Raw genomic sequence first — 22,903 nt, forward strand, 5'->3', positions numbered from 1 at the left:
TAGGTATTCAGCATTTCATCTCTGTGCATTACAAATCTATCTGAAAGCTGGGAAAAAGAAACAAACCCTTTTGTAAATCAGAGTGGTATTCTGTTGATTTCTCCAGCTGGAATCCTGTTATACATCATCAGATATAAATACTATTTTTAGTGATCTCCTCAAATTAATAACTTTTTTTGAAATATTCCACTGCACTTGGCAAAATGAAGAAAAGAACCCCATGTAATTCAAAAATTCTTTGGAATAAATAAACCAGCTGTTGTTAGCATTTAGCTTTGTATATGATAAAACCTATTCATGTTCAGGTTTGGTGATTATGCAACTTGAGTCATTCTTAAATCAGAGACATGGGTCTGAATCACAACTAAACAACTCACTTTTGTTTTCCTTCAGGGATCTTCAGCCTGGCTTTGTTCAATGAAACTGAATATGCCACATTAGAGCACAAGCAGATGATTACCAACAATGTTTATTGATGCTACCACTAAGAGAAAATGGCAGACTGATATAAAATAAAGAGACTTAGCAGATGGGATATTGGCATTTGAATTGGTTGAAATAGATTACTGATTTTACCCCAAACCTGCCCTTTTATGAACACTACAGTATTGTTGCTTGTTGTAGAACTGTAAATCATATTCATCCTTATAAAATTATTTCCTGTTCCAACCCCGAGTATTTATTATTATATATGCAAACAAGATTTTATTACCAGGGGAATCTAAAGCAAGGTTCCTTGTTAGAGCTCCTGTCAGCACTGACTTGAGACATAAGCTGCCAGCATAGAAAGTTAGATTAAAAGAAACATTTACTGTTTCTAGGCATCCCCTTAATATAAAACCAGCAAAAAAAGATCTGCAAACATAATTAGACACATGGCTCTAATTGAAATCAATGGGAATTAGAAGCAACATCAAGGAGCCTGCCTTTCAGTAAGCTCCTGTGACTGAGCAGTGCCGAGAACCACATGAGCCTGAAAAGGGATTCAGACAGCCCAGCTCAGGGTAGAGCTGAGACCTGCTTTGAGTCTGCTAAAAACAAAATGCAGATGTAGAATAGGCTAGGATAAGTGTAAGAAATTAGGGATTTTAGGCTTTCTGAATCTGGCTCTAGGTGCCTAAGTAAGGCTGTAAGATCTTGATTATGGTAACTCTCATGGACTCCAAGCTAGTGTGAGGAGGCATGTGATGATTGATTAGTTCTTTGGTTTTACATTGAGCATTTTGTGCTATGAGCATCCAGCAAGCCCTGCAGGGGCTGTCTTCATTACCCTTTACTGTGGGTCAAGACATGTTCTTTACATGTAAGTCATCAAAACAGTCCGGACTCATCAATATTTGTTCTGGGGGCATTTTGCAGTGGATACGGTTCTTGATGTTTTTGAATTAACAATGACCCTTAGTATCCAGGATGATTCATCACAATTGCCAATGCATATTTATAGCAGCAAAAATTCATTCAGTGCTAGTCAAGGAAATCGTGTGTGAATTTAAGTCCAGTTGGCAAGGTAGTACAGTATCTGAAATGTTGGCTGTGCAGCAGCTGTCATTCTATGCCAATCTATTCTATCATACAGTAAGCAGGTGGCTCACACATATTGTTTTTACTACATATCATTTTAATTTTGCAATGTCTCACTGAAATAGGAAATGTGTGCTACTGATTTCAATAAGATTTTCTTTATTGAAGCCAGGAGAGCATGTTAATAGCATGCAGCAATTTACAGTGTAGTTGAAGTAATACAGCATCTGGTGAACCTGTTTATTCCCTATGGCTGTAGCTGTGTATCAGTCTTAAGTGTAGCTAATTAACTTCTATTCATTAGAGATTTTGCATAAATTCAAGCAGAAAAGAGAATACAAGCCTCAAACAGTTTGTGTTCCTTCAGCATCCTTTTGTGATGCCATACTGCAGCAGCCCATCTCCTCTGGCAGACATGTGATGTCCTCAGGCCAGCCGAGGGGGACTCTGTGCTCTTCTGTGCTTATGAGATTGGTAATTTTTTTGAGGGCTTAATCTGCTAAAGGAACTGTCTTTATTGTGATGCTGCATGCTCGCTCTTGTGTGTGATAATGGTGTCTCCATGTACTATATAGAACAGTTTTCACAATGCAGCCCTTTGGTGTTTTGCCACTCGTCAGCATTGGTATTCTTGTAGGTCAGGTGAGGCCGGCAGGACAGGCTGTGACAGTCTAGGGACAGTCTTAGCATCCCTGTGCAAAATATTTCTGGCATTTGTTGGTCACCTTGGCTTGACTGATTCTCAGGACATTTCTTAGATTCATCTCATTCTGTTTGGACAAATAATGTTTTTCTTTCACAACAAGCAAGAACTCCTACTCTGTTTTAGTTTCTGTTTATGATTTTAGTTTCTGGATATTTAGTGGCCTGGGAGAAAATCTTGTTTTGTCTGACTGTAACTTCTCTTTATGTTATGGAAACTTCTTTTAAGATACTTCTCTTTGTGGAAATTACTGCTGATAGAACTGATAATGTACTATCTTTTTTTTCCCCTCTGCAAGATATTGGTTTGGCTTTCATTTAGAAAGGATATTGATAGCAGAGCCCTTATTTTGGCAAGGTGTTTCAAAAGTGTATTCTCTGAGGCTTTTTTTAGGTTAAAAAAAAAAGACCCATTGTAAAATATCAAAAATACTTAATGTGAATCAGGAAGGAGAAAGAGGCAGAATAAAGGAATATACTATACGGGATTGCTTCCATCCCTTACGTTAAATTCAAGACATGTATTTTGGCAAAAATGAGTTTTTGCCCAGGTGAGCCACAAAGCAGTAACAGCCCACCTGACTTCTCCTAATAGTTTTTTCATTGTCCTGTTCTTTTTGTGTTCACTTGGTCCTTCTCTAGCTCACGTGTTTGCTGAATGTCTCTTCTCGCTTTCTCTGACTTTGTCCTGTCTTCTATGTCCTGCAAACCTTTCAAACTGCTTTCACTCTCCCCTCCTCTCTGCTGGTGATTTCTTTACTTTTCATGGCCATGACAGTTTTCCTGTTCTTGTGTTATTTCACACTGAATGTCCATTTCCTCTGAAAATCCCACTGCGGCTTTTATGCTTTTCCAAAACAGAAGTATTGAGGCTAAAGATGAGATCAAATGAAGGATCAACATCAGCCTCTTTTCTAAAATTCGCTATTTTCTACAAATTAGTGAAGTATCACTCCTCTATGTACCATGCTACTGGGCGCCCTGGTAGAGCAGCTCCCTGCAGTTGTGTCGTTTGAACACTGAGTGGCACTAAAGCCCATGTCACGGCAACACAAGGTATTCCAACATGGGTCTTTAACTCAGGAGGATGCAAACGACTAGGTAACAGCTGAGACGGATTTTTGTATGACTGGGAAGGGAGGTTTTATAGATGCAAACCTGTAACAGGCGTATCTTACATATCTTAGACATGTTGCCTCTCAAGCTATTTTTGAGGAGGAATTTATCTTAAGCTTTGCTAAGGGATCATTCTGGAACTGCTGAGGAATTCTGCTGACATTTTTTTCTAAATTTGTTGACCTTAATTCTTAGCTTCAAGAAGGTGCAATATATTAAAAACAAGCCATTCTTCTGGAAGTCCTATATCAATGTGAAATTCAAATAAAATTTCTCAGTTTGTTTAGCTCAGAGAAAGTGTGGAGAAAAGCCTAATGCTGTAAGTGCTGTTGGACAATCATGATGCTGTTTTTAAAAATTATTTGTCATCAACAATTCATATTTTGCAATACCCCATGGTTCTGGGGAAATTTTGTACAATTTAAAGTTATCTGAGACCCAGCTCCTATCTTCTCAAAAGGTACAGTTTGATCAAAGGCTTTTAATCTTCCTTCAAAAAGAAATAGCTCCTGCTTTTATTGTAGGAACACTGTTTTTGTGACTAGCCCGTGACATGAATGTTACATTCAGTTTTCTTAAGAGGTCAAGATCATCTGTGCTTTACTTGAACAAAACATCTGGGACTTGACCTTAGACAGCTGCATTTTGTATTTGACGATTTTTACTGGCGCTCAAGTCAGGGCTGGATTTGGCACAGGGCCCTCAATCACTGTGCTGAGGGCAAGACTGAATTCCTAGACCTGACCTGAAATTCTGGAGGTGTAGTTGTAGTACGTACTTAAAAGTGAAACTCTGGGGAAAACCATCAGTTTTAGGCACAGTGTGACGGTCTTGTTTCAAGGTGTGACTTAGATGCAGCAAACACAGGAGGCAAATGAAGCTAACAATAGAAATTGCTTCTATCCCTCTTCTTACTTATTTTCCATCTTTCCCTATGACACTGCAGCCACTCAAATTTATTTAATCTTAGGCCACTAAATTAGTTTCTGAGTGTCACGTAGAATTGGCTCTGTCTTTTAATCCTGTCTGAAGGGTGACAGGACACATGGTAATACCGGTATCTTACTGTTTTTCTTACTTGATTGAACTTAATTCAGTCATTGATTTGTGTATGCAAGTGCCATGCCCTATTTATTTAGTTACTACTCAGACTGTGTATTACTAACTGGAGTAGTACCTAATTTCTCTTCACAGCTGGCAGATGGCTGTTAGCTACAGAAGGATTTAAAGTGGGCAGGGAGGGATGGTTAGTGGCATGCATTACTTGTCACCTTTCATCTGCACACTGCTGCACTGCCTTGCTTTTTCACACCACTTTGAGGCAGGCAAGAACTTTTTCCATTTAAGTGAAGCTGAGCCAGGTGGACAAGGTCTGGCATCATCTGGAAAAGTCAACAGTTTCCATAATGAACTACATACACTTTTAGGTGAAAAACCTTAACTTTATGTATAAGTTTGAGGTGGAATTGTAATCATAAAATGCTACTGTGAATTGGGTTGATTTTTATCAGAGAAGGGTATAAACCAACTTCAATTTACTGCAGGATCTTTCAACTCTGTGTTTTGCATTAACTTTTTCCCTGGGTCTGTGTTAGAGATAGGGGAAGGGGAGACTTCAGAATTCTGCACCTTGCTCAGCAGTGTGGAATGAGCCTGCTGCACATGGACAGCTCCTTTGCAGTGTCTGGCCACTAGCTAGCAAATATCACAAGCAGAAGCAGTAACCAATACGTTTTCTGTTGGAAACCTCCCACAATAATGCCATGGAAGAACAACAGTTAATCTGATGCCTTTCATTCATACACTGTAAAGACTGTATGTTTTTACTGCAATTTGCAGTGATGAAAGAAACAGCTGTGTATATATACATGTATATCTATAAAAACAAATAGCTATTAAAATAATCTTGGCACGCATTGGTATGCAATGGCAGATAAGAGTTACTGCAAGGACCCTTTTGTCAAGTGTTCTGAACTTGTCAGGCCTCCATCTGTGGTTACACAAGCAACTTATTCTTGTAGCTCTGAACGTCATGTTTCAGATAATTCACCAGTATATGCAGTTTCAGACAAATGTGGAATTGCCTGTTGACATGACTCTAAAGCTCTTTGCTCAAGGGTTTGTAGCTTTGCACAGTTACCAAAAGCTGTGAGAGGTACATTTTGTGAATTTAGACAAGGTGCTCTTGTGATGTAATCATGATTGTGTTAAATGACCATAGAGAGGGGCCATATCCCTGTGTCTTGGAGTTCTTCATGCTTTTTCTACAGATGATACTTGGGTACTGCACTCTTTCTTTCCTGACAGCAACTTTGTTAGTATTTGGAAAATCTTCCTTACCTTCCTTCTATTTCATATCCCCAAGTAGGTGTTTACTACAGTGTGAAAGGTTTTCATAGATTTAAGCCAGGCTGGTGATATGTTCCTGAATTGTCCCACCTGGAAAATGGGCAATTTATTACAGGGGCTTCGCAAGGGAGAGAAAAATGTCTTCCATTAAATTGTTTTTTACTACCTCTAGGCATTAAATTACATTCTTTTCTGATTGATGGTAACCTTGTGGTTTGGACAAACAGCAGCAATCAGCTAAGGTGAAAATGTCCTCTTCTCACCTGAGGGTTTGTGCACGAACTAAAAGAAATGGCAGACCTTGCAACCATTACTCACAAGGGTATCTTGGGCTAGATTTACCTTTGGTATACGGGCTGCTTTTATCTATTAGAAAATCTATTTAAATTTTGTTATCAAAATTTAGTATTGAATAAAATATGAATCACATACTGTCACACCCTTATAATTTTTCTCACCATGGGGAAATATCAAAGCTTCCATGGTGAATTTTTTAAAACTCCTTTCAGTAATTTTTGAAGTTTTGGAAGATGACCTACAGTATCATGTGGAAATGCATTGGTGTGATCCTCATTTTGTTTGCTCCATTTGAATGATCTCAAACCATAAACCATCATGGGAGATCTTACAGGGAGTTGCTTCTCAGTTGTTTAGAATATCATACATCTGTTGGGCTGTCATAGTGCGTATCAAGGAAATGGAAGTTAGACTAATTCCTCCAGAAAGGGATGGTTTACAGTGCTTGGTGCTACTGCAGTTCCACTGCCAGCTTAGTAATTTAGGTGTGGATCAGGTATGACTCGAGTGTGCTGCAGTGATAGAAATAGCTGTATTTTGTGAAATAACCCCAAGAAATATATATAAATTATCTCCAACACTAGGAGCATTGGCATGCAAAAAAGTGCTCTTCCCCTTAACATGCTAACCTCCTGCAAACCCCGAATATGATTCAGGTTGTGTAGTTGGAGCTTGGTCTGAGAAACCTAAGTCTGTATGGACAGAAAGCACCTCTCAGTGTGGCAGGCAATAATGTCTATACTGCTGAACATGTGGTCTTTTCACTAGGTCTAGCAAAAGGCAGCAAGCTTCAAGCAAAATCTAAGTTTTACAGAAGTGGTCCACGTGTGACGCCAGACATTAGAGATGTGACTATCTTACAGCTGAGACCTGCACGATTATCCTGAAGAGTTTTGATTCTTGGGGTAGGGGAAAATAATTTGTTCTCTGTGGGTGATCGGTGCACCCAGTGCTAGGAGAAGCCCGGAGGTCTGGCTGCACCCCCGCTGATTCAAGGCGGCTTCACAGAAGACACAGAAAGGGCAAGCTCCTCACCCGTGGGAGCTGTCTTGAAGCTGGATGCAAGAGTGGAGGTAAAGAAGGAGAGCGGACTCCTCGTATGCATTCCACACCCAAAACGCATCACGATGGGACCAGCCACAAAAGGCTGAAACTCTGAGGACGTCCAGGGATTTTATAGTGGGGAAGGAAAGGCGGGGATAAGGGATACAGCCAATAGGATGGGGCAAAGGAGGCGAGGTTGACAGTGAGGGAGCCAATGGGGTTAACACATAGGAAGGACTTAGGGAAGGAACCAATGGGGTGTTGAGAATGACAGAACTTTCTAGAATGGATGCATAATCAACCAGGGGAAATGAATATTCATAACTTTCTACATAAAACAGGGTGGGGAAAACATCAACCAATCATATAAGAATATGTAGATTTCAGAACTGGGGGCTTATGGCTTCTCATCGTAACTGCGGGGTGAGTGGTTAAATTTAAGTGTCTGGCCACCACAGGTTGGTCTTGGTTTTGCGCTCAGGGTGGTTGCAGCTACTTGCACCACCACCGCTCTCCTGAGAAGAGCTGATTCCTCTACACTTTTCTGTCTCTCTATTATAGTGCTTCTCAAGGTAACTGGGATCAAGGTCTGCAGTCCTGCTGTCCCTCTTTTCTCTCCTGTGATGCACCACAGCTGCCCCAGCATGATTTTGTCTTTTTGGGAACGAAGACACTGGGGGGAAATGGTACCATGGTCTTGTTTTGATATGGACACGTCAGAGTGGGAACCACGGGAGATGAGAAGCTATCTTTGTTCTTTCAACCAGTTTAGATATTAGCATCCCACAATCTGAGATGTTAAGCACAGTTTATGTCATAATTTTGGTCAGGGCTTTAATCAGTCCCTCCCTGTTTTCTAAACACACAGCCTGACACCAAGGTCGAATTATGTGGCAGTGCCTCAAGGCATGTTTGCAACAGTGCAATTCACTCAGTGTGATATTTATGTTTGATGCTTCAGGTGTTCCTGATAACCTCACATGTTCACTTTAATGTGTTTTCATGTGTGCAGTGGGAGTATTACAGGAATTCTGGAAGTTTTGATGGCTTCTGGTCCTGCTGGCAGGTGGTAAAATATTTCACTTGTGCCAATGTGTTGGCCATGATTTTTAGGAACAGGCAATGATGACTCAGATTAGAGCACTAGTGCTGGCATTGCTGGGTGTAATGCAATGGCTAGGGAGTGGATTTGCACTGGGTCCTTACAGTTACAAATCTACAAATAATGTGGTATTGTCAGAAATGTAAAGAGATTGCATGCACCAAATGGCTTCTGTGTCTTTTTAAAAAAATCTATTAATGGTTTTAAAGACCCTATAAACAAATGAGATACAAAAACCCTACACTCAATGCCTTTGAAGTCCATACACATGCAGGTAAGATTTTTCAGAACTCTGGTAAGAGTTCATATAAACCATTTTATCTGTGTGCTTAATGTTACAAAAATAATTCCTGAATATTGCCATGTTAGTACTCCTCAGTTTTCTCTTTATACCTGGAATTTTAATGTTATGTCAAGGGGGAAAGTACAGGGCTATTTGAGCTTAATGCTTCTTACCGTGAGCATAAGTTCTGAGCTTAGTTCTGTGGTTGGTGTGTTTAGCTTTGGTCAAAATTGGATAACAATTGGAGTTCAGACGTTATGCTGCTATTTACTTCATAAATAATCTCTTATTTTTTCATGTGTTGTGCAAGACAGCTTGGAGGGGTTTGCTCTGACAGTGCTAGATGACTCAAATGTGGCTATAGGAATCTGAGAAATTTGTGTGAAATCCTTTTGAAGTCTTTGGAGAGGAACAGGTACTCTTAGGTCATGAATCACTTAAAATGTTTACCTTAGAGAGATGTGAATTATTATAGCTGAGAAATGCTTTTTTCTCTGTATATCATATAAAATGAGTCTAGACCACTCTTGGAAATTTAGGCTGTCAATGCTGTAAGTATAATTTGAACAGACTCTAGTTTGTTGATCTTCCCCTGTGTACTGGGGGAGTACCAGAGTATTTTTATTTCAGATGTGACTGCCAAGGGGAATAATCCTGCACTTGCTTGCTGTGATCTTGCTAATTCACGCCATAGAGTTGACCCATCCCACGTACAGTACTCTGCACTTCTTGCTAAACTTCATGAGGTTTCTGTCAGCCCACTCCTCTAGTTTGCTGTGATCTTCATGAATGGCTGCCTGGTGCATCATTCACTTGTCCCAGCAGTGCATCTCTCCATGGGCCTCAGGAGGGCTCGTTCTGTCCCTTCCTGGAGGTCAGTGATCTTAAACACTTGAAGCATTAGACACAGGATCTGTCCCAAAACTGACTGACTGACTGGAAATGAGCACCACTTACATGCTGACTGTCTGCAATTAGGTTTTGAACCACTGATCCCTACTTTTTAGGCCAAAAGTGGTATTTTGAAACAAAAGAAGCATTTTTAAAGCAAACACTGTTATCTTTATTAGTAATGTATTACATGTGGATCTAGTTTTTGTGAATATATAGTCGACAGCTGCAAATAATAAAAATAGCAAAACATGCTTACAATGAACAATTGACATGTGATGTAATTTCTAAAGTATTTGTTTTAGAAATCTTGTGTATGGCAAAAAGGCTGCTTAGGGTGTAAGAAATGTGTGATTAGAAAGTATAGTAAGCATTAGTCTTCATTCATTTTTATTTGGTATCTCAGAGATGCTCCCAAAAGAGGAGAAAATAATCTTACCTGCTAAGCAAACTCCATGATAGTAGGGTTGGGTTCCTATCAAAGATGATGGGTGGAGAGGGAGCTAGATTGCCAGCTCCATAAATTACCTGTAGCACTGCTTTGATTTACTGAGAAACTTCAGGGTTACATGCAATCTAGACTGGGATTTTTATTGAAATATTTGTAATTTTTGTAGCTTTGTTTTCAAAACTGTAAATAAGAAATAATTTTCCATGCCGTTTTTTTTCTCTCTCCTTTTTCTCTGTTGAGGTTTGAAGTGGTTTGAATGAACTTTGTATTCAGAAAACCTGAGGAGGAGGTGGGTGCTTTTTCTGCCAGGAGTAATTGATTTAGCTGAAGTAGTGTTGCAAACAATCTCCTCAGTTGCCTGCAATTGAAGACAAAGTTGAAAATCCCAGCAGTTGGGATAACGCATCTCACCCAAGATGTAATGAGAAAAATGGGTACAGCGTGACACAGCTTAGTGCTTCTGTTTCTGGGACTAACACAGATAGCTTTGGTGTCTCAGGTATATGTGCAAAATATTACTGTTCATGAATTTTACATAGTTATTTCTACAGTTATGTGAATACCTATGGAAAAGCTTCTGTCCAAAGTTTTGTGCCTTTGGCTCAGTCACAGTAAAGCCATGTGATCAGTCTGGTCTGTCATAGAGGCTGATAAACTCCCTGCTGAAGTGATTATAGCCTACAGCAAGCACCAGACAATGAATATGAATAGGATTTAAAAGTTGAAAGTAGATATATGCACTTCATAATATTTACTGTAGTATATATTTGCAAATTTCTAATACTGCAAGCAAACAAAACTGCAGCCTCATCCATCTCCCCCAATAACCATCATCTGACCCTGTAAATGCCCCAGTTAGGAACTCTCCTTGCGGTACAATGCTTAAGGGAACAATCATGTTTCATGATGTGGAAAACAGGGGATGATCCAGAGGTCAAAGGCATATAGTCTGGCTTCCTAATGCTACACTGTCAGGCCAAGCTTTGTAATATTGTGGTGTTCCTGTGCAAATTGGAAACTTGAGAGGAGCCATGACAAGGGTAAAGAGAAGGATTAGAAGCAGAGAATTAGAAGCACTATAAAGGAAGAGAAGTATTAACACAGTCCCTACCTATATAAGGAAAACATTCCTGATGCTAGAGGACTTCTTGGCCTTGAAATAAGACATGTAGCAAAATCCAACAACTTGAAGCTCAATCTAGATAAATATTGTCTTACTTCTGTTAGATACATGTCTAGTTATAGTTTGCTGTTAGAGTAACTGAGCGAGATATATTATCCCTCCCTTGCAGGTTTTAAATTAAGATTGCTTAATCTTTCTGAAGGATTATTTAGGTCAGTGACTAATCAGGGCCTGATTCAACATATTTTATTTACAAAGTAGGATTAAATGGATGATGTCTGAGGAAATTCTTTCACTTGAAAAATAAGCCTAGAAAGAGTGGCTATCTTAATAATTAGCAAACTAAGGTAATGATTAATTACATGTATTGTTTCCAGAGTCTCTAGCACCTCTTAATTTTAGTTTAGATTTTAAAATAGTATTCTCTAATATTGACCTTAGAGCAAAAGCCAAAGGCCTAGCTTAGAATCAGAATACCATAAAATTCACGACCTTTGATAGAGGATCCATTTTGGGGAAATTAGGAAAGTAACAAGTATTTGATGCTCTTTACCAACACAGATTGTCTCCCTGTGTCATAGGAGTTGTAGGATTGGGCTGTGGACACATATTTCATTGGCATTACTTTTTTTGGCTGAACAATGTGAGAAGTTATATAAGTGAAACAATAATTAGAGTACTTTTTTTTCCAGTTTGAATGCCAATAGGAAGAAAGAGATTATGTTGCAATTGAGGAATATATCCCAATCAGTACTGAACCTTTTTGGATCACATTTCAAATGAATTAACTTAGAGTAAATTATTTCAGGCAGAGTATATTAGAAAAAGAAAGAGCTGCTAAAGAGCTATTACCACTTTCCAATCAAATGAAAAACATAACTGAGTACCACCTGTCACAAAGGCAGTACAATGATCCAGATGGTTATTTATCTTCACTTAGGGAGGAAGAATGGAGAGAGGAAACACTGCTGCCAGAATCTGTGTTTTCCCCCTCCCCCTTTTTACCTTCTTGTCAGCATAGATTCTCTAATTACAGGGAAAAAATGTCTTAGGAGTAGGTTATATCGATGGGATGCTCCTTTTGATATGTAAAGGTAGTTCATGTCTTTTTTTATTAGTATGAAATGCAGTTTGACAGGTCCACCCATTACTATTTCATCTTCTATGATCAATAAGACAAAAACAGAATGAAAAGGGTTTTGGCTGCTTGATAGTGATTTTTCCCCCCCTCCAGAAGCTTAGAAATTAATTTGCTGTTTTACTTGAAATAGAAATAACCTGTAACAAGCTGAAAATAATTTGCAATTTTTAAAAAGGTTTCCCTTCATTAAAGAAATATGCTTATGATAAATATGCACAGTATGAGCATTCAAATTAATGTGTATTGTGCATGCATTTTATTTACCAGTGTATTTGAGGCTTGAGCTTAGGCAGGAATCAAGAGAGGGCAAACTGATCTAACCCCAGTCCTTTCTGATTTTGAATATTGTGTGAAATTGTTCACTATGTTGCTAAAATCTACTGGCAACAACATTAGGTCTGACAGAGTGCAGGTTCTTTTTGGAATTAAGGACGTGGTGAGAGTATTGGACCTAGATGTAAATGAATGAATTAGGCTTCAAGCATATTTCTGCTAAGGGGACATTTTAAAGTAAGTAGTCCTCATGTTCAGTTTTGTAACTAACAGCCCTGTGGAGTTCACTCTTGCTTAGTAGCAATTCCCACCCCCCTCCATCCTGGTAGAGTGACATATTTTATGGCTAAACTGGGAGATGAGCCAATACTCCCAGGATGTCTTCCTAGAACAGGAATTGTATTCAGAGAAATGGTTTAAATAAAGCACTTATTTTAAATTTTAGCTATATATTGATCGCAAAATGAAAACTGACAGAAAGGTATGACAGTGAAAATGTGAGTGGTACTGGGCCAGTAAGTGATACTAGGACTCTGTGACAGCTTTTATGCACATATAAAAATACACCCATATATATAGCATCACTTATTATACCAGAATACCTTCTTGGGACTTAGGTGGAGGAAGTACCTGCCACTCCTGATAATTAGGAATTGCTCTTTAGGTAAAAAACCAGAAATTTTATTACAAAGACTTGCTAAGAGAAATATTGCAGGACTTCTCATGAGCTTGAACTCTCTGGTTTCTAGGTCTTCATTATTGGTGCTGCTTATCACACATCTATTTTTGTACAAACAGAGCTATGTCACTGATGTTCAAGACAGTGGGAATTATTTACACCCCATACCATTTTTATGTCAAGCTCAGATAGATGGGTATATGCCTCCAAAATCTATGGTATATGCCTACAAAGTACTTTGAGAATGGTCTGAGTCTTTTGAATGTAATTCAGCTTATATATAAAACATACACCTTGTGAACAGTTTTTGAGGAACAAAATCTCTGTTCAGTGGGGTTTAACACATTGGCCATGACTCAAGAGAACATCTGAGTTATTGGCTTGCTGCAGGCCAAAGGGGTAAAAGGCAGTTTGAGGAAGGAGAAGAATATTCTTCTCTCAAAGGAGAAGAATAAAAGTCAACTTTTGCTGTCTTTAATTTCTTATGAAAGATGACACCAGGCAGGGATCAGGTCAGTTTCTGACATAAATTCAGAATGTTATTGAACAAGAAGAATATTTCCCCTTTTTTCCATTGATATTTGCTTTAGGAGTTTTATCACTGTAAAAGTAAATGCAGAAACACTCACTATTTCATTTATCCAATGCACTAGGAATATATATAAAGAAAAAAATTAGTCTGACATAAATATGCTACAAAATTACTTATTTTTATAGCATATCTTAGGTATTCTTAATCTTACAACTTAAGTGTATCTACGTGTTGTGATTTCCCACCTGATTTTGTGATGAAGTTTCTCCAGTCATTGATGATTTGAGAACTCTCTCTTTTTTACTTACCCTACATGTACAAAAGCTTGAAAATAACACCTTGTTGTGTAGTAAAAGTTGAAACTGGATATTAAAGCCTGCCCTATCTCACAATTTTAAAGCTTATTCTTTTGAGATGAGAAGTGAAATTACTACTGTAATAGAGTAATACTAACAAAATTGCTGGACATGGAAGTATGGCTTACAATCAGATGCAATAGTGAAAGAAGACAACTTTAAGTAAGGCAAAATAGAATTCAAATCCAATTATAAATCAACTAGAGAATAAATATTACTTTCTCTTAATTCTCTCTTTGGTGTGCTATACTGCTAGAATGTTACAAAAAATAACTTAATTATGTTTGATTAACATAGAATTTTCAGCTAGGTCCTTTATGTTCTTCCACTTTTGTATGTGCAAAGCCCTTGGCTTTGGAGCTTTTGGATTGAACATTTTGGACCTTTGTATTGAAGCACGTTTGTCACAGCTGTTGAAAGAATGATTTGCACTTCGACTCTGGCTATCAATTTGTGGCTTTGTAGCTACAGAGGTCTGTGGTGTTTTTATGTGTGTGGAGCAGGATAATACAGAATGATTTGGAGAGGTTTGCTATTTAATAGACCTTTTCCATATTTCATCTGTTATTCCATAATGGTGACCTCCTGACTGTAAAGCACTCTGACAAAACACCTTTGCAAAAACAATTACATGGCTGATCCCAACTCTCATTTGATGGCCCATTCAGCAACTCACTTGTAACTTCTGAGTGTGGTGCTTGTGGTCTTGATCCTGTTTTTCACTGTGAAATGTTGGGGAATAGTGTCATGTACACAATATATTAGTTGGTTTGGGGCTTTACTTTTATTAGATGTGTCTATGTGGATGAGTGTGTTTTGAGGGAATATTTTGGGGAGTGAAAGATGTGTAAACGCCACTGAGCTTGAAGAATAGCAGTACCTACTGAAAAAATGCTCTTGGACAAGCCTGAGATATTTAGGCAGAGAAGACCAAGGTGCTTAAACTAATATTCACTGAAATAACTGCCTGTAGACTGAAAGCTTTTGGTCTTCCTGATTTCACAGGTGGTATATTCACTTTAAATCTCTTTCCTTTAAAGGAGGAAAATCACTTTTAAACTCACTCTTTCCCAGCTTCATCATGACTTTCATAGCTTAATTATAAGCTCCTACAAATAGGGTTTTACTGCGCAAATGCTGACACAGCCTTACCTCTAGTGACCTGAATGGCCTCCTATGTTAATTACTGTAGATCTGTAATCGTGTTATGAAAATACACATCTGGCCTTTGTTTCAGAATCTGGACCATATCTGTTGTCTGTTTTTCTGTAGTGTTACATATATGTGTCACTTTAAAGACCAAATTCGCAGTTGTAACTCAGAAAAATAGCCCCCTTCTTTGTAAGAACCATCTTTGACTCCCCTTTCCTTTATACTGCTCCCCCAGCTCTGTGTCTCGCTTGGCTGATGTACAAGTAATTCAATCTGGAAGATCTCTGGGAGACTTGAAGAACATGTCCCATAGCAGAGGAAATTAAATCAGATTTAGTGAAGCTGTTTATTGATCTACTTTTAGGTTGCAAAGGATATCCAAAATGTAGGGCATGGCCTGCTGCTTTGTGAAGGAAATTAATGTTAACAGGGAGACAGAAGTTTACTTGCTAGTTTATTTTTCATAATCAGGTCTCTGTCCATTTTGATTTTTTATGCACACAGGTTGGGATGAGCATGTATTTTTGGAAGATACATGGGAAGTGATGAAAATATAAACTTCTCGAGCTCAGTTGTTTTGGTAGGAAATGCCATGCTTGTTCTTAGCAACACAAGTACTGTGGGGACTCAACTTCTTATTCTCATTTGTACAGCAAATTTGGGCTTTGACAATCATTTGCGTAGCTTGTTGGGGTTTTGGTATAGCTAAATACAACCACTGAGATGCAGAGCCAGATAGACTAGGAGAAGCCAACTGTGTAGCAGGCTTGAATGATAAAATTGGGTGAAAAAGAGGGGAAGCCTCTTTTTAACCCTATACCGAAAAATATGGTATTCTGATAGGTTTGTGATTTGCAGGTAGAAGGGGATGTTTGGGTTATGGTAGCAGGGAGTGGGACAGAACTCTCTTTTGAAGGTGCTTTCTGTAACTAAGGGTCAAAGTCGGGCAGGACCGAGTGAAGGGTCACTGTTTTCTGGTACTCTTCTGGTGCTGGCTAAATCAAACCTTGGCCCAAGACTGCACTGAAGCAGCAGTTCTAGGGAGCCTGCGGCTGAAGCTTGGAGTGAAGTGCTAAAACTTCCGAGCCGTGTCTGATGTTTTCGATAGTCTCACCGGGCAGCCAGGGGGGCCCGGCCCCTCCGCTCCCCGCTCCCGTTCCAGCACCCGCGGGGTGCCGGTGTGTAGGGGGGAGGCGGGCCCGGCCCTGCGGCCCCGGCGGGAGAGCCCGCATCCCGCATCCCGCAGGTGGCTCCGGCTGCTGCCCCCCCGCGCGGGGCCGGCGGTGCGCGCACCCATGTGACTGGCGCGCGCTTCCTGCCTCCGCGCCGCCTGATCCGCGGCGGGAGCGCGGAGCCGGGAGCGCGGAGCGAGCCCCGAGCCCGGCGCAGCCCAGCGGCTCCCGCAGCGCCCGGGGAGCGCCCCGGCCCGCGGGCGGCGGGGAGGGGGCGCCGCCGCAGCCCCGCCGCCGCCGCATGGAGACTCAGGACCAAGGGGCGCAGATGGAGCCGCTGCTGCCCACGGTACGGCTGCCGCAGCGCGGCCCCGGCCGGGGGGGTGCGACGCGCCCCGCGGGGAGGCAGCCGGGGAGGGGGCGCGGGGGGCTGCCTTCCCGCCCGCCTGCCCGTGCTGGGCGCCGCAGCCGATTTCTCGGTGCGTGGGGAAACAGGTTGGCTCGCTCCCGTGCCGGGCGATGCTGCGGCGGCGGGAGTGTCTGGGCGCCAGGACGCTCGGGGACGGAGCGGTGTGTGTTTGTGCGTGTGTGTACGTGTGTCCCGCCGATGCAAGCACCCTGCCTTCCGGCCCCCCTCCCCCGCCTCAGGCATCCCCTTCCCCTCGGTACCCCCTCTCTTCGTGTCACCCTGCCTCCGACATGTCCTTTCTCAGGCTCTCTTGCCCCCCTGCTCGGGGCAGCGCAGGGGAGCGAGCACCTGTGGGCAGCTCCGTGGGGATCCCGCTCCGGGGCCGGGGCTGGGTCAGCAGCTGGAGGTCCCAGGCCCTCCTCGCTTGCAGACCGCAGAGAAATCTGCTGAGGGCTGGCACTGACACGCAGGGTCTGCCTCCCGCCGGATCCCGGGCCGTGCTTCGTGCTGCCGTGTCGCAGTCTCTTGTGCTCAGCCGTGGAGCTGGTGATCTGGGGGTTATTGTTGTCTGAGGGGGACGCGGTGCACCCGCTCCTCGGAGCACCGTGTGGCTGCACAGGGGCGGCTGGGCAGCCTTTGCCGTGCCAGTAGGAAAGAGATCAGTTGATGGGGGACTTTTTCTTGCCAGGCCCCCAGACACAGGGTTGCAGACACACAGAAGGTTTAAGTGTGGGTGTCGATCTCGATCTCATACTGAGATTCTGTTTGTGAATGGTGGTTCCTGCCTTGCACAGAAAATCTGTCTGGGGCAGGGAAAAGTCTCTCATGTACATACACAAGTGTCTGACTGTGCGTACACATCCCTGTCAACACACTGCATAGGTCTGTAGAGGCTTTGCTGCTCCTGAAATGGCTGTGTGTTAGCACAGCGAGCTGCACAACATTGACAAAGCTTGAAAGAGACAAGTCTCAGCTGCTGCAGGTTGATGAGATGCGCTCGTGTCAAGCCCGTTTTTCATAGGGTCTGTTCCCATCATCTGTTGACGTGGTCCATTTTGCAATCAGGTGGCAGGTTGCTACACAGTATGAGGCTATCTCTGGCATCTTCTTTCTCCTTGTGGCAGGGACAGTTTTTCCTGTTGCTTTCTGGATCCTGTTTATGAATCCTACTTCCTATTACTTGCTGCTCTCTTAGTTTCTGACAGTGAAGTAGAAGGTCCTGTTGCTTTCACTGACAGACTAGCTGTCGAGTTCCTTTCTGTAGAGAGACAAATAAGTGTAAACCCAGTTTCTATCTGTAGTTCATGACAGTGATTCCATGAAAGGCTCAGTCCTCAGTGTTTCACACCAGTGCAGTAGCCTTCAGTCAGCAGCAGTCTCCCCCTTGCTCGTACCTTGCTGGCCTGTGTGCTGGTCTCACTTTGTCAGCCTGTGTTGTCTCTGTGCGATGGCCACTGCACAGGGAGTCAGAGGAGTCAGCTTTCAGAAGGCACAACGTGCAGGATTGCCTTGGGCTGTCTGGCTTTAAATTTTGTTTCTCCGGGGCTGTGCCCAGGAAAAAAAAAGGCTACTGCTGTGGTTGAGACGACCAAAGAAGATAGTATTTCTTGTGTGCTGATGAGGGGACAATTGTCCCTTGTTCCCTCAGGAACTGCCCTGGTGCAGTACCTCTCTGCAGAGCTGCAGGTCCCTGCCTGTAGAGCTGTAGATCAGTGCTTTTGCTTGCTAAGGTCGTGTCCTGGTTCCCACCTCCATTTACTATAGCTAACTAGTTCAGTTGTGTTTGCTTCAAGCGGGGAAGGGAGACTTCTCTACTCTATGTAATATATATATATGTGGCATATCATCTACCTCAGTCCTCTCTTACTCTTGTTTCTGAGAGGCCCTATGCAGCTCAACAATGCAACATTGCTTTCCTGCTGCAACGATGGCAAAGGCACAGCTCCTTCAGGATTTCTGGGTTCTGGTGATGTTTTCTCTGTGGTCAGGCAATAAAGCATTTGTATGTGCTGTGGCAGTCTCAGCCTAGCTCATGTCCAGGGCACTGCATTGTGGTAAGGCAGACTTTTGCATGCTGGGATTCTTGTACCTGGAGTCAGGGTAGAGTTTAGGAAGCAGGAATAGGTGCTAACTAATCGGTGCTAAGGTCTGTTAGTCTGGGAGGTAGTGTTGTGACATACCTTTAGAGGATTTCTGTTCTGGGGATCAATCCTCATCTTGACTGGAAACAAACAGAACAAATGAATACCGTCTGTTCCCAAGTGTTGTCCCAGTTCAGTGGGTTCTGGGTATGAAGGAAAAGGCTTCTAGCAGAGCTTGTTTCCTTCAGGGGTTAGTCTGGGGGCTTTGGTATGTGCAACAGAGTTAATTTTTTCTTTTTTTGTGAAACTGTAACCCACTATATGTTTTATTGTTATTTCTAGTAAGAAGATGCGAGTGTAGTCCTTAATTAATTTTATCTTCTAATGATGCTCAGAGATTGTAAAGCCTCAATAAAATTTTCCACCAAAATCCCACAGTCTGTACAAAGCGGAATCTACTTTTAATCTAGTGTTAGTCATGTGTTACTGATTTATTATGCAAGCTTTTAATTGAAAACCCCAATTTCTAGCAATTTGAAAACTAAGACAATACATTATTGCCTGTGGTTCTGAGGAATTAAACAATTTCCCTGGCAGTTTCCTGTCATTTTTTTTGAAAACAGGTCTTATACAGAGACAACAGTCTTGTTAGTAGTTGTGCTAATGTTTTTTATTTGCAGTGTGGACAACTTCTAGTTCAAATTATTAGAAATCTATTGCTAATTTACTATGAGTACAATATTGTGTAAATAAATGAAAAAGGAAATTGTTCACCTGGAAACAAATTGTTGAACCCACTTTTGGAAATGCAAATACAGTCTTAATTTGTATTGTTCAGTACCTATACTAATATGGTAACAAAATGCAGTTTCTTGTATGCTTTCAGAATCATCTAGTGATTTATTTATCAGTCATCAAGTATATATTTTTTTCACTGATTATTCAGAATGCTTTAAAACAGTTGTGAGTAATTGAAAGATTTCTGAGGAGTCATCATTTGTTTACAGAACAGGGGAAACAATCTGCAGACCTTTACAAAGATCTTCTGTTGGTTTCTTAGCAAAGAACTAAGTATTGCCAGTTTGTTTGTGTACATGTATACCTGACTGCAGGTAAATTATTTTGAAAATTGTTGCTTTATTTTGACTTTATTGGCAATTTATTCATAGCACAAGTTGTTCATGTTTGTTCCTGTACATTCTGGATCTCTCATATGCAAGTCAAAATTGGCTTTTACAATAGGGTTGTTATTTGGTAGATGTTTGATTATTTCGGCTGTAAGGAGGATGTATAGACAAAGTACAGATATTTTTGCTAACTATGTTTATGTTTGGCATGTTGTTTTCCTGTGTTTTCTGAAGGTAGCAGTAAAACCCATGTATGGAAAGTGAAACTGACTTTTCCTTCCTAAGTTCGTGTTCTCTCGCCCTCCTCATTCACTCTTAAATCCTTGTTGTATTTATTTTTTAATTTGTTGTTCAAATCTGGTAGATACAAGGCCTTAAAGCATGACATTGCTGAGCTATATGTGGATACTGCATATGCATGCACTGTAGTTATGATATGTATGCTCTAGGTAAGACAGTGTTTGTATCAAGAGCACTCTTGTTGCTGCGGCAAATGGCACGCAGCTATTGCTACTTAGGACTCCATATGTGGGAGAATGGTATAGCAAGATCTTGGGAAGTAACTATTTTTAACGTAGCAGGTGAGTGTGGGAAGATGCTCACACTAACAGGCCAAATTCTTTTGCTTTTGTTAATGCTGAGTGGGACCTCGGATGAGACTTGCAGATTAAATGTATTGCTCATTGTGAGAAGGGGTGTCAGAGCCTTACCCCATGGTTTGTATAACAGTACTCATTCCCAGTTCACTTCTCCAGCATTATAGCAACACTTAAGGCAAGTTTATGGAGACTACAGGAATGCTGTGATACTTTTGGAAAAGTATAGAGGCCATATTACATTTTCAAGACAAGAGTGCCGAGATAATGGCACCATTGAAAAGAAAATCCTAAAACTTAATTGTAAGTATAAATTTAGGATTGCATTTCTGCTCTTGGTATTTTCTTTTTTACTGCCTGATTCCAAGTTCTAAATGAAAAGAAAAAACCCCCAACTTTTCCCAGCAAATGCTAGAAGGAAGTGAAGTATCAGTCACAATCAGATATTTGTTAAAGTCCCCCAACTTCTCCTTTTATTTTCTAGTGTCACAGTTAAAAAAAGATACATCTGGATCATATGGTGTGCTCTGGTGTTTCTGTTTAAGAATAATTGACAGCCTGAGACATTTGCACAGAAATAAAAAAAAGTATGACTACTGTGTGGAAATCATCCCACTTCAATGCATCTATGTCTTGTTTGATTTCTTCCCACAAATCCCGCTTGTTAAATATATGCTTTCAATTTCTTCTGCTAATAGTTGTATCTTCTCTCTACTTTTTCATTTGGAAAAAATTTAGGATGAATTCTAAAACAAAATGCTTCCACTGACATCTTTTAATGCTTCTTAAATAAGTAATGTTTACAGTTTCAATGGATGAGAGGGTTTAAGCAGGTGAGGGAATACTTAATCCCCTGTGAAGCATCTTAGACAATTAGTTGTGTGTCTGATATGAGAAAACCATAGGCATTGCACGTTCCTTTCATATGTTCAGGTCTGCTTTGTAAAAAACCCAAACTAGTAAGGAATCATATCCATGTGACTCCTTTTGCAATAATAATGCCATTTCGATGCCATACAAATTGAGGGAGCGTCAGATATGTTCACGCGGTTTTCAGCGTTGGTGCAGTTTAAAAGTTCTTCTCATGAAATGAAAAATAAGCATAGCATATTTAAAGATAATTGAAATCCACCCTTGTTCTATAAGGTTGTTTATTAGGATAGGCAAGGTGAAGGTTGGAATAGATGATACAGGCTATTGCTAGAAATAGAATTAATGTCTTGGGGAAAAAAAGAAGTTGCAGAGTGAAATGAGGGTAAATGAGGAGTTTTGTGCAAACTTGGAGAATTGAGGGCATTATGGCTGACTGGTGTGAAAGGCAAAAGGGAGCTGACTGAATTTCATGGGCAAAGAAGTGTAGGGACAGAAGCAGAAAAACCAGGGCTTTTGCCTCCTTGTACAGCAGGCACAAAATAGTACCTTGAATCCTGAGTCTTCTGTGTCTTTGCTGATTTACCTCTTTTCTTACATAGATCCTTTCCACTTTGTTTAATTAGGTATTTACAAGACATTGCAAAGTTTATAAATAAATATTGAAATTCAGTGGAGATGTGCAAGATAAGGTCAAGATTTGCAAGATCTCATTTTAATCAAACAGACCAGGAACTTGCTGCAAAAAAACTGGCGCAGTAACATTTTTAGGAGAAATGAAGTCTGCAAGTTACATGAACTAGTATTTGGCATTTGTAAGGTATCAGTTGATTAGTGCAGTACTATATGTGTGGTCTGAGAAAAGATTAGCAATTGTAGAACAATTAAAGGAAAACAAAAATGAGCATGGGCCTAAAAGTATGAAAGAACATTTGAAGAAACTGGGATTTGTTAGGGAGACACACATTTGATGTGTAAAACTGTAACAAAAAGAGTCAGTTTCTTGTATCTGTACTGAATAGGAAACAAGGGAAAGGTTATGGGACAATATTAAAAGCATGTTAAGGAAAGCTGTCTAACGCTGAGAGTAATGTAGTAATGGAACAAATTGTCTGGTATGTTTGTGGAATCTATTACCCATCTGTAGGAATAGGTGAGACAATTATTGCTGCTTTAGAGCTGAGTAATGGACTAGAAGACCTCACAAGATCTCTTCCAGTCCTGTCATTCTGTGAAAGGACCTCACTTTTGTCTTTTTGACACAAGTATGTTATAGATGGATGACAGATTAAGTGCAAACTGAGGAGAAAGAAGTAGTTTATATGGATTATAGATGTTGATAACCTCAGTTATGTCCACCTAAATAGAGAATTTACTATAAACATATACATGTACTATAAACATATTCAGAGTATCTTGCAATGATAGATGCTCACTGTTCATCAGTTTTGTTGCAAGCAGGTTTTAAAACCATACAAAAATATAATATGCAACATTATTTACTAATATTTTCAAAGTGCCAAGCTAAAATGTGGATTTTTAAGCCTTTGTGGAACCCTCTTGACTTTACTTTAAAGAGTATAGGATTCTGTCTCCATCAGTGGGGCTCCAAGAAGTTTCAGCACAAGTTTCCCTG

The 22,903-nt window shown here is 40.6% G+C and overlaps 1 protein-coding gene across 1 annotated transcript in view; it reads left to right on the forward strand.

The window, feature by feature from the left end:
• The first annotated feature begins 16,430 nt into the window (after positions 1-16,430).
• SLC4A10 (solute carrier family 4 member 10) overlaps positions 16,431-22,903 on the forward strand; it is a 154,495-nt gene continuing 148,022 nt past the window's right edge. Inside the window, exon 1 of the mRNA XM_042041606.1 lies at positions 16,431-16,533. Within this exon, the coding sequence (XP_041897540.1) occupies positions 16,486-16,533 (48 nt within the window). The 5' untranslated portion in view covers positions 16,431-16,485. The remainder of the gene's footprint in view (positions 16,534-22,903) is intronic.

This window comes from Corvus kubaryi, unplaced genomic scaffold (assembly GCF_017639235.1).
Source record: "Corvus kubaryi isolate FWS band 111438036 unplaced genomic scaffold, C.kubaryi_AGA036_p1.0 37396, whole genome shotgun sequence".
Classification (NCBI taxonomy): domain Eukaryota; kingdom Metazoa; phylum Chordata; class Aves; order Passeriformes; family Corvidae; genus Corvus; species Corvus kubaryi.